A 13,441-nucleotide genomic window follows, 5' to 3' on the forward strand; every position below is an offset into this window, starting at 1 on the left:
TTTGCCTTATCACTACTCATGCTTCCCAAAAAGTGGAAGGGTTACTTCTCTCTGCTATAAACTCATCTGATGGTCTCTTCACATCACTCTTTTTTTTGGAGAGGGGGCGGGCAATTGGGGTTAAGTGACTTGCCCAGGATCACACAGCTAGTAAGTGTCGAGTGTTTGGTCTAAAGACAGATTGGAACGCAGGTCCTCCTGACTCCAGGGCCGGTGCTCTATCCACTGAGCCACCTACCTACCCCTCTCCATCTCTTTTAATCTACCTTTATACACCCAGGATCATCTCTCTCTGCTTATCTTTTGTTCCTTTAACTGACAATAGTACAGTGAAGCACATGTTATTTTTTAATATGTTTACAGAATAGACTTTTATGCTCCACAATCTTTAAAATTTCTTAATAATGACACAATTAAATTTGAGGTATAATTATTCTTACTTTTATAAACAAATAAATCACAGAATCTAGGAAGTAAAAGGGATATAAGATCCAAACCACACCTGACCAAATCTCTAATGCAACATTGCCAACAAGATTTCATATAGCTATTATCTGAAGGTCTCTGGTGCAGGAGAACTCAATACCCACTAAAGCCACCCTTTCTACTTTGGAGCAAAAACTGTTAGCAATTATTTCTGATTTCAAACCTAAAATAACTCACAAGTTTACCTTACATACATCACTGTCACCACAAAGCAAGTATTCCATAACCTGCAGAAGAGGGGAGGGATCAGTATGGAGCATTTACTGTGCTACTCTACTACATCAACAACCTAGGTACCTAAGACAATAGCATGACATTTGGGAATACCAGGAATGGTGCAGATCTGAAAAAAAAACAACAAAAGAACTATGAATTTTATCTACTGTTTCCAGGTTAAACAACAGCTAATTTCTGTCTATTTTAAATAATAAAAAGGTAGAAATGTTACTAAAGCATCCTGTCACAATAAAAATACAACTTTTCCCAAAGAAAACACCAATAAACAGAAGTCAGAGATAACAAAATACCAAGAAAGGGTTTCCTTGGCCTTTTTGTGTAAGGTTATTGCAAATGCACTCTAAAACTATGGGTGAAAGAAAGCAAAGGGCAAGCAGGCAATAGCAACTTCAGGATGTGGCCCCTTCTAAGCCAAGGAAGATTTACTGAGTTTACTCGACACTGCCCTATGTTTAGTTTACACATGTACCTTGGAGGCCAGCAGGAACTCACTGAATCCAACACTTTTCATCAATTTTATCCAATCAAGAGAAAGAGTCAACCAGAAATTCAATAGAACTAAAGAATTAAATTTAAGAGAATCCTTTGTATCAGTCAAAAAAAAAAAAAAAGGACTTCTTTTTTCTTTGCGTTCTAGATTTGTTTTTTTCTCTGGACTTCAAAACCATGTCCCCTCTACTCTCAGGCTCAACCTTGTACTTCCCTCAGTTCCTGAAGCTACGACATCCTGGAACAGCCTCTCACCCCCATTGCCTTACCCCAAGATATCCCTCTGCAAAGGTCAACCCTCCCTTTTTCTGGAAAGTTCCTCATAAGAGTCTCCAGTTTATTGAGCAACCCAAGCTGGCTTGCCTTCCTTTTCCTCCTGGCTCTGTTCTTGACTTTCTCTGGACTTCAAATTCATGCCCCTGTACTTAATACCTTCACTTCACCACCACTACTTTTCAGCTTTCTTTTCTGTGTTATCTTTCTTTCCCAATTAGACTGTAAACTCCTTGAGGGCATGGACTGTCTTTTTTTTTCCCCCTAAAACTTGTATCTCTAGCACTTAGGACAGTGCACCAGGCACAGAAGCTCCTAATTCATCCTCACTCCTTTTTTTCTTCCTTCTCTCCTTCCATTCCTTCCTCCCTCCCTCTCTTCCTCTCTTCATTCCTTCCTATGCTATCAGAAAGAGAAAGCCTATAAGTATTGGGAATTTCTCTTAAATTGGGTGATATAAGTATAGCTATTTTGTTTGATATGCTTAAAATACTTATCAAGAAAAACTTAAATATTAAGTAGGAAAATTATTCCAGGAATTTAATACAATTCCATGTCTGTCATTTCATTTTCACTAAAAACCATACAAAACTGCCATCATAATCCATTGCCAATGGTGATGAGTCAAAGCTTCAACAAATTTTCTGTCACTATTCCAAAATTATTTTAATAATATATATGGTCTTATAAAATGACATAGAGTGAAGTAAGCAAAGCAAGACGAAAAATGTATACAATACATAAACTGTAAAGAAAAAAAAACTTTGAAAGAAGTAAGAATTCAACTACATTTCCAGAGGACCTATGATAAAGTATACATCCCAACTCATGTGAGTTGTAATGGATTCAATGTGCAGAACGAAACATTTTGGGTTATCATGTGGATTTATTTTTGCTTGATTAGGCATATTTATTATGAGAGAAATTGTGTTTGCTTTATTTTGAGCATAAAAGAGAACTAAAGGAGACAGCTAAGCTAATGATAGTGATAAAAAAAGAAGTTAAAGAAAGAAAAGACATAAATGATTCTTTGGTTAAAATGCACAGAAGAGAGCAGAAAGGAGTTCAGAGGGAGCCATAGGCAGAACAGTTTTGAAATGTGTTAAATTTATTAAATAATTTTAAAAGTTGAATATAACATATTGTTTTATATATGATCCTCTTCCTGTTCTTTGTTTATGGAAATATTCATGTAGGTATTTGTCAAATACAGAATAACCAAAAAATGAAAAAATACTTATAGTCTTGAAAGATAAAAATAATTCCAGCTAAATTATTTCTAGTGATAATAAAAGAAAACCTTTAGTCCAAATGTGTATTTAACTTTATTTATGTTTGCTGAAATTATCTTTCAAGTCAACAAGAACCTATTAAGTACCTATCAAATTCTTGACTTACTTACTTCCTACCTTAATGCCTCATGACATCATGAAGGATATGGAATTAAAGTACTAACTGCAGAACAAGCCAACCTGAAAAGGTTTCCATCATGGCCCTTATAATGGTCTGTATGACAGAATCATCTATTGGCTGTTTCAAAATGGATTTCCCATAGGTATTTCAAAAGCAACATGTTAAAAAATTAATATTTTTGATCAAATCCATCCCTATTCCAAACTCCCCACTGCTGAAGGCATCACAGTTCTTTGAATCATAAAGGTTCACAAACTTAGCATTTCATTCTGATTCTTCAGTATCCATCACTCTACATATCCAAGCAGTTGTCAAGTCTTATCATTTCTACTTCTATAACATTTGTCCCATGGGATATCCTCATAATTGGAATGACCTTTAAATTGTTCTCCTTGGCTCTCTAATAAGCTGCAGTTAATTTTGTTGGCTCATCTGGAAAATGAGGGGAATAGACTAAATGGCCTTTGAGGCACTTTCTAAATATATATTTAAGATCTCACAAAAGAGTTTCTATTAAGTGCTTACTATATGCCAGGCACTGTGATAAGAGGAAGAAATACAAATACAAGCAAGCAAAACAGTTTCTTACCTAAAGGAACTGACATTCTAATGGGAAAAGATGATACATAAAGGAGAACTGGAAATACAGGGAGGGATACCATAAGCAAGGTGGCAAGGTGTGGAAATGACTAGAAAGAATTTTTCTCCTGATTTCATACAGGGTAGTTATGGAAATAATGTTTATTAAATGATATCACAGTTTGTGGTCCTTATTTAAACAGCAGAAAATAAAACACAAAAGGTTCAAGGCAAGCAAGAATCCCTTTAGAAATGTGTATAACAGATCTCTATATAAAGAGAAAATATTCCTGATCAGAGTATGGAACGCTCATGAAAATTGAGAAGTTAAGAAGGCAATTAGCATCTGCTTCCGATCCAGTAAAAAAAGGGTCCCGGAGAAGTAGCATCAACAAAGCCATGAAATAAAGACTATTCAGAAAATGGAAGATAAAAATACAGGTAAGTAAAGAAACAGTTGGTAAATTTCATGTGAAGCTATCTCGTAGTGTCCTTCAATGTTGTGTTCCCTCCTATACGCATGCTGTTGAATGATGCTGGAGACAATGAGAATGACAAAACCATTATTGGATCACTACAAATTTAAGCTATATAACCTCAACTGGGCCCTCACTGCTGCAAGGAAATCCTTTTACACCTCTGAAATTAACTCATTATCCCATTCACAACAGTGGCTCTTTTAAAACCTTTTATCCCTCCTCATGTTTCCTATGGCTTATTCCTGGACCCTCTCTGTTAAGAAGCTGGCACTTACTCTTCCATCCAGTGACGTTAGCCTCCTTGCTCTACCTCTCAATGCCAAGTATTTTTACTGGCTATCTCATACCTGGAATTTTCTCCCTCCTCATTTCTGCCTCCTGGTTTCCCTCAAGTTCTAGTTAAAATCTCATCTTATGCAGGCAGTCTTTTCTCGATCCCTCTTAATTCTAGTGCCTTCTCTCTGTTGATTATTCCCAATTTATTCTGCATATAACTTGTTTGTATCTGGTTGTTTACATTTTGTCTCCACTGTGAGCTCCTTGGGAACAGGAACTATCTTATACATTCCTTTGTAACCCTAGCACTTAGAACAGTGCTAGGAACAATGCAGATGCTTAATAAATATTTAATGACTGACAAATAATAATTTCTCTTGAAGCTCTTATACAGATACAGGAAGTTAATGTTAGCAGAATCTGCCCCTTCTGCTGCTAGCTCACCCTAGATCTTCCCACAGCTCAGACAAAAGACTTTTGTTTCTAAAACATCATATATTTAAAGGGAAAAAAAATCTGTTCTTTATCTCATCACTCCAGCTATACATGCCTAAGAATCACCATGTACTGAATATCTGTGCAGTAAAACTCTAAATATCATCACCAACCTTATGAAAACATGATGTTGAGAAGGAACTATGTTAACTTTTATCCAATTAGGATTTAATTCTTCTTTTCTCATGGCAATCTAGATCCCAAGGAGATTCAAACATATATAACTAAGATGCTCAAGCCTAGCCTTCAACATTTTTTTTCTATTTTTTTAAAGTTTTATCAATGTACATTGTTTTTACATTACAAATATTTAAAAATTACCCTAATGACATGAAAGGTCTCTTGTAACAAAGAAAACAATTAAGCAAAACTAATAATACCACGACTCATCTGAAGGTGCACACAATATTCCATATCTGTAGCACCACCCCTAAACTTTCTATTTTTTTTAAATTTAACAGAAGTCTATTAATGTTCTCAATTTATTTAATTAAATATCCATTCAATATTTGGAGGAAATATCACTATCATTAAATCTTGCTTACTGAATCTCTACATCATACACCAACATTCAGAAGAATGAGGATGCACTGATTTATGAAGTGAAATACCTCACCCTTTCTCATGTTATAATGCTGATTCTCCAGAATATAAAAATTAATAACAAAAGATTCTAAAGAAGGCCTTTCTTTGGCAATGCTATATCTAAGTAAATAATAAATTACTTTACTGAAAACATTTACATCAAGATCCATAATAAACAAACGAATCACCTAAAATGAGCATCTCATGAAAGTAAGGGACCAACTAGCTATTCTTTTCCTTCTATCAGCTATACATATTTATATACACATACACACATATAGCTGGGTATGTGTACATATATATGGTTTTATAATGCGAATTTAAAAGGAAGATGCTACTTGCAAAAGCAAATTCAATTTGGAGCCAATACACATTTAAGCTCATCTGCCAATAAGGATATAGGATTATTAGTTTCTGGAGAGAACAGCATCTTTCAAGTGACCATATTTCACACAGGTTCTTCTCTTTCTAATCATTGTGCACCTCTGAGAGGATTTGGGGAGAAGGTAAAGGAGTACACTAATGAGACAGTGAAGGTAACCACTAACGTAATCATGAATCCTGGAGTTCACACCAACTTAGTCCTTACTCAAGACAATATGATGTATTTGATTCAGTTTCTAAACCATGGAAGTATAAACCCAGATTGAGACAAGAATTATAAAACAAGCTCTCCTCAGGAGGCTTGCTAAATTTCATCTAAAGGGAACACAGGAAAACTGGAAGAAAAAAAAAAACAAAAGAGTCATAAAGTTATGCAAATGAGTCCTTCACATTAAAGTACCAACCACTAGGTTTAAGAGGAAATGGGAGAAAAAGGGAGGAGGTGTTCTGCTGCTCTGACAAATTTATGAATATTGTGCTGCCTTGTAAAACTGCAGCATCACAAATGGAAAATTTGGGTAGCTATATTAAAATTTAATTTTAAAAAATTTCATGACAGAGGAAAGTTGCAAAAGCCATTTTGATAATCCATTATTTTCAATCCACAAAAACCTTTCCTGATTTGGAAATACAAGAACCTCTTTCATGTTTAGTAAAGAAAGCAAAAGTAGCTAAAGCATAATGAAAAGATGGGCTTTGAGTCAGGAACAGGCATTCAAATTGTTTCAAATTCAGCCTCAAACATTTATTTAACACTGTGATCATGAGTAAGTCGTCAATTAACACCTATGTGCTGAAACTCCTGGGACCTATCTCTGAAATCATAGATGAGTTATCTACTCCATTTCTAAGGGGATTCCACCTCACTCTAATTAATCTTCTGGAGATGTAAATGTAACCCTGAGTACAGGCACAGTGCAGGCTGTTTAAACTTCCAGCATAGCCCCCAGCAACATTTGTTTTGCATTGAGAATTATTAGTTAACTTTAGAGTGGGCCATCATTGGAAATCTAACCACTAGATAAAGAATTTTTTGGCCACAGACATTCATGAAGACCAGCCATGAAGTTGAAATCTACATTGATAACATTACTTACAGTTATAAGTCATGTATCCTTAAAATATTAAAACAGTAAATACTTAACCCAGCTAATATCTACACATCACATCATATTATAGCTAGTCTTATTTATTCTATAATAGATAAATACATGTTTGAAATATGCTTGAATACCACACAAATGGCTCATCAAGAGCAATGACTCAGGCTAAGAAGTTTCAAGATCTGGCTCCAAAGTCACTTCAGTCTATCGCTAATGTCTGTAAGCCTTTTTTTCTTTTAATATTTTGTTAACTGTATTTCAGTATAATTGGTTCCACTTGTAATCCCATGTATTTTATTTAATGCATTTAAAAAACATTATTCTGATAAGGGATCCATAGACTTCACCAGACTGCCAAAGGGTTCTGTCTGTCCATTGACACAAAAAAAGGTTAAGAACCCCTGGTCTAGAATAAAACTGGATATGGAGTTTGATACACCTTACCCTAAACAAGAACCAAATAGGTTCATGGCATGGAGAAGAAAGGGAAAGTAGAGAACAATGAAGGATAGGATTAGTGCCAAATGGAATACAACATATTAGCAGAAAACAAATCACCCTAATCTTATGGCTTTGTCATGGTTTGTAAGGACACTTCTTCAATTAAAAAACAAGCCATGAAAGTCAAAGTATCTGCAAATAATTCTTTACAGATTAATTACTACTAATAGGACTATATACATACAACAAAAACCATTAAATGAAATTAGCTTTTAAAAATGTTGAGAAAAGTACACATTTTAATAATATATGTTTCAACTTACTCCAATAGGCTGAAAAATAAGTCCATCTACTTCATGACTGACTTCTCGAGCAAAACTTCCTTCAAGAAGCTGTAAAAAAAAAAAAAAAAAAAAAAGGCAAATATTCCTGAGAAAACACAAAATTAAAAAACAAATTTGATGACATTACTTAGCTTTGTTAATCCTAAGAAAATAGCCAACTATATGATTAGATTAGATCATATTGTTCCTTCTTAATGTAGTTAATGGTTAAGGGTCCAGAAAATCTAATAGAACTTACTTATAAAATAGGATCCATAATGATTAAGATTGAAAATTTTTTTGGAGAAATACTACAGGTAGATTGAGAAAATCAAAAGAAAATAGGATAAAAATGACAAGAGATATTTAGTGTATATCAAATTAGCAGGGAATAATATATAACCACACAAAATAACAAACTCACTTGAAGAAAGAAAAGGTCAAACATTTCAAGCAAATTAATGGAAAAAAGAAGTAGGAACAAAGGATACATTACTAGACAACAAATTATTTCATCAAGTGATAATTTGGTAAGAGGACATGTAGAGTAATGGATAAAGAGTAGGCTTCAACATTAGGAAGACTTAAATTCAAGTCCAACCTCTGAATGGTAATGTGATACTGAGCAAGCCACTCTAAGTAGCGAAGCAGGCAATGATTTAAATAATGGAAGTTTCCTCACTGGCAGTCTTCCTCACCCCCTAAAAATACAATCAGGTCCATACCAAAAGAAGAAAATTATTTGATAACTGATTAAAAGACCAAAAAAAAAAGTATATCAGGGAAAGAGACTATATAAGTAAAAATCAAGAACAACCAAAAGCAGTTCACTGTTTCATAGAAATCAAAAAGCTTCAAAACTACAAGGAGGAAAATTTTTAACCAAAAAACGTATAAAGGCAATCATAAACAAACAAAATAATTAAAAAACATAATAAAAAGTTTTTGTACAAAAATAAATCAACGTAGAAACTATAAGAAAGGAAACCACTAGCTGGCAAAAAAAAAAATCTATATTTGCATGAAATACCAGAAATCCATAACTAGAAGGAACCTTGGAAGTCATAAAGCGCAGCCTCCTCATATTTTATACAAGAGGAGACCGAGACATGTTAAGTCACGTAACTCAACTATGGTCACTCAACTACTGTTTGGGGCAGGATTTTTTTTTCTCCGATTTTCCTGACCCAGGTCCAGCAGTCTTTCCATTACACTGTGATGTTTCTAGAAATACAACATGTACAAAGGCACCTGGTAATGAACAGAGAGAAAGGAGCAAGAGTGAGTGGGTAAGTCAAACAAAATGAAGATTGTGAAGAGTTTTGAATGCCAAGTTAGAGAATGTGGATTTTTCTCTTGAATACTAAGAATGAATTATAGTGAAATGAGTGCCAAATCAGCCATTAGTGCTGATTCTCTAACTGAAAGATATCACTAAAGGAGGAGAACTGTGATATAAAAAGCTGAACTTGGGAGTTAGGAAGACCTCAAACACTCAGTAACTGTGATGTCAACAAGTCAAATAGCATTTAGTAAGCATATACCAAGTTAAATGCATTGAGATAAGTGCACAAAGAAAGGACAAAAAAAAAAAAGTCCCCACTCTCAACTTCACAGTCTAATGGTGGATACAAAATTCAAAAAAACTATGTACAAATAAAACATTGTACAAGATAAATTGGGGATAATCTCAAAGGGAAGGCACTAAAATGAAGGAGGGTTTCTTGCAGTAAGTGGGACTTTAGCAGAAACCTAAGCTAAAATACTCATTGCAGCATTTTTTCAAAAATAAACAAAGAACTTGAAATAAAGGTGTCCATCATTTGGAGAAAGGCTAATCAAATTCTGAATATAGTGAAATGCTACTGGTATGATCATAAGGAATGATGAATATTAAGAGCTCAGAGAAACAGGGGAAAACATAAGAATGATGCAGAGGAAGACATGAATTATAATCTCAGAGAGAAGGCACTAAGATAAAGGAGGACTTGGAAAAGCTTCTTGCAAAAGGCGGGACTTCAGCAAAGATGTGAAAGAAGCCAGGGAAGGCAGGAAGCTGAGATAAGGAGGGAGAAAGTTCAAGACCTGGGGAGACAGCTAATAAAAAATGCAAGTTAGTCAATAAACATTTATTAAGTGCCTACTCTTGTCCCAGGAACAGTTAAACCCTAAGACTGGAAATATAAAATGCAATCACCAAGTGAAAGAATATAGAAGGAATAGAGAAGTGAGTGCAAGATGAAGCTTTATAGGATATACAAGGTTAATGAGAGTAACTTCGATGAGATCTAGCAAAGGAGACTAAAGAAGGGCAGATAGGAGAAGAACCAAGAAAGAACAGCATCAGAAAAATCAAAAGAGACAAGAATGTCAAGGAGAAGAGGGTGATGGACACTGTCAAAGGCTACAAAGAGGTCAAGAAGTATAAGGACTGAGAAAATGTCATTCGATTTAGCGATTAAGACATAACTGGTAACTTTGGAGAAAGCAGTTTTGGTTAATTGATAAGGTCAGAATCAGACTGCAGAGTTACGAAGAGGGTGAAAGAAGTGGAAGCATCCATTATAGACTTCTTCAAATTTAGCCAAGAATGGTAGAAAAAACAGGAAAATAGCAGGGATAAATGGATCAAGTGGATGTTTCTGACAATAAGGGAGACAAGGTTATGTATGTAGGTAGCTGGGAAATAGCCAGTACATAGGAAAAGACTGAATATAAGTGAGAAAGTGGGAGTAATGGGGGGGGGGGTAATCTTCTGTAGATGACAGAATGGAATGGAGTCACTTGTGCATGAAAAGGGATTTATCTTGACAAGGGAAAGGCCATCTCTTCATGGGAGACAAAGGTGAAGGAGATTGTAGCAGAAGGCATCTCGATGATATTAGATGAGGAGGGAAAAAGGAGTTCTTGATGAATGTTCTCAATTTTTTCATCACATTTGAGACAATGGCCAAAATGGCAAAATAGCAGGATATAGTAAGCTCACCTCCCCAACCCACAATTGCTCCAAACAGACCTAGAAAATGCACTAAACCAAATACTGATCATAAAATTAAAGAAAAAGGCACAATGAGTCATTTTTCCAGATCAAGCTAACATAAGCAGAAAGAGAAATCTATAGACACCGAAGAGACAGTCTAAGTAGGAGCATGTCATATGAAGCATTCTAGCACGAAGGGACTAAAGGAATAAGGCCATCTGGAGCAAGATAAGGTCGCATATCCATATCTGTGCACTGCAGCCTCATACAACATGCAGAAATTGTTGCCAACTGGCATCTTTGTCACTTACTACCCAGTTCTAGGATGAAACAGGAGGAGAGGGAATCTCTGCTCAGCGGTAATATTCCAGATCAGCAGGCTTAGATTGTGTATTGGGCAAAGAAAATTTCAGGAGCAAGCAGCAACTATGTGGCTCAAACTCCAAGAGAAGGGTAAGGTCTCAGTTCCAACTTCTAGTCTTAATTCTGCAGATGAAAAGCCAGAGCAAGAATTCAAGTCCAAAAAAAGTCACTCTGAACCAGCAGAGCTTTCCAACTGGCTGATAGTGATTGAGGCCAACAGCATTTTACTGAAATTCCAAAGGATACAAGCTCACAGGCCTGTTGCTCAGATTCAAAGTAAGGCAAGAAACTTCTATAGCTCAGACAAGGGGGGACAACAATCAGATTTGTCCTGATCGGGGCAAACACTAAAAGTTTTAAGTCCTGAACTATTCCTGAAATCCTTGAATAGTATAACACTCAATACCCAAGAAAACAGCTGCATGAAAGACACAGAGTCAGTACAAAGTCTGGCAGAATGAGCAAACAAAAAGAAGAATCCAGCCATAAAAAGCTTTTAAAGTGACAAAGACCCTCAAGATACATACCAAGAAGAAGAGAATGACTCTAAAACATCTATAAACTAAAAACCTCAAAGGAAAACAGCTTGGGAATAGATTCAACTAGAATTCTGGGTTAAGCTAAAGTTTTTTTTAAGAGTTAAAATTGTTGTTATGAAAGAAATGATAAAGTTTGAGAGGGAAAATGGAAAGGAAATGAGCTATTGAAGAAAAATTCAAAGGTGATAAACTTCCTGAAAATCGAATGGACCAAATAGAAGCCAAAGACTTTAATGAGATGCAACAAGAAATATTAAAACAAAATGAACAGATGAAAAAAATTAAGATGTAAAGCAAAAAAAAAATTTTTTTAAACAACCTGGAAAAGAGATCAAGGAGATAAAAAGATGTAACAATTATTGAAAAGGCATTGAAAAGGCAAACCTGAAAGGCATGACCAGAAAATAGACTAGACATCATTTCAAGAAATCCTTAAAGAAAACTGCCCAGATCTCTTAGATCCAAAGGACAAAATAGAAACAGAAAGAATCCACTGATCATTTCCTTAAAGAAATCCAAAAAATGAAAATGCCCAGGAATAGAAAAGCCAAAATCCAGAGCTTTCACATCAAAGAACAAATACTGTAAGAGGTCAAGGAGAAAGAATTCAAGTATCAAGAAGATATAGTCAGGAAATATAGCTACATATAGTCAAGATCTTTAAATGAAAAAGAGGACTTCATGAACAGAAAACTGAACTATGTAAAAAATCTGAACTGCAAACACAGGAGCCAAGAGAAAATTTATAATAAAAAGATAAACACAATCACAGAGGATGAAATAAGAATAAACTGCTTACATTCTAACATGGGGAGATGGATTATATCAGGTATTCCCTCACACACCTATTATCAGGGTTCATAGTCTAATTAGACAGAAGGCTTAAGTGTGGTTCTATTATGTGGATGATCGGAAAGAAAGTTAATAAAAAATACACTGAGGGGGAAAGGGTTTCCGAGGAAAGTTAGGGGAAATTATCAAACAAGTGGATGTTTATATGTACAAGAAGGAAGGGGAGTGGGAAACAGCAGACACTTGAATCTCATTCATTCTCATCTGAACTGGTCAAATGATAGAAGAATACAAACACGCACAATTAAGTACAAAATTGATTTCACTCAACAGGAAAATAAAAAGGAAACAGAAGACTGACTAGAAGGAAGGTAGGATAAAGGAGAGTCCTAAGAAATTCAAACTTTAAGGATGTAAAAAATTTTTATAGATTTTTTTGAGGTGCAAAGAATTGGAAACTGGGGGAGGTGCCCATCAAATGGGGAATGGTTAATCAAGTTATGGTATATAAATATGATGGAATACTATTACATTGTAAGAAATTATGAAGAAGATGGTTTCAGAAAAACCTGGAAAAACTTATATCAACCGATGTTGATAACAATATTAAAAAGACATATAACTTTCACAGATTTAGGCACTATGATCGGCATAATGACAATCATGATTCCAGAGAAGTAATGATGAACATGCTACTAACCTCCTGATAGGGGTGAAAGATTTAGAATGCAGAATGACTTACTGTTTATGGTCAATTTGGAAATTTGTTTTGCTTGATTATATGTTTATAACAGGGGTTTAGTTTCTGTTCCTTTGTCAGAGGAGGGGAATTAGAAAAGTCAGAAAACTGGTGAATGAAAATAAACTTAAATAAAAAAAGAAATATGAGGCAGGGTTCTTGGCTGAGAGAGTGAGAAATATGAAAAAAGGGTGAAAAGGTTTGGAAAAGTCACTCTAATGAGTGAGATAGTGAATCAATTAGGAAAGGGAGGAAGGGAAGAAAGAGAAAGAGGGAGAAGCGGAGGGAGAGAGAGACACACACAAAGACAGATACAGAGGGAAGGAGAGAGGGAGGGACGGAGAGAAGGGAGAGAAGGAGAGGAGACACAAAGAGAGAGAGCGCGCGCATACAATAAAAGAATTGTCTTGCTATAGCAGGGGGTCAGTTGAGATTTTATAACATAAATATGTGGTGGTGAACTCA

General features: G+C 35.2%; 1 protein-coding gene across 1 annotated transcript in view; it reads right to left on the minus strand.

The window, feature by feature from the left end:
* Positions 1 to 13,441, minus strand: part of RNGTT (RNA guanylyltransferase and 5'-phosphatase) — a 337,641-nt gene that overhangs the window by 173,932 nt on the left and 150,268 nt on the right. The window contains exon 12 of the mRNA XM_027856106.1: positions 7,564 to 7,632. Coding sequence (XP_027711907.1) covers positions 7,564 to 7,632 — 69 coding nt within the window. The remainder of the gene's footprint in view (positions 1 to 7,563; positions 7,633 to 13,441) is intronic.

Source organism: Vombatus ursinus, unplaced genomic scaffold (genome assembly GCF_900497805.2).
Source record: "Vombatus ursinus unplaced genomic scaffold, bare-nosed wombat genome assembly UNPS02000582.1, whole genome shotgun sequence".
Lineage (NCBI taxonomy): Eukaryota > Metazoa > Chordata > Mammalia > Diprotodontia > Vombatidae > Vombatus > Vombatus ursinus.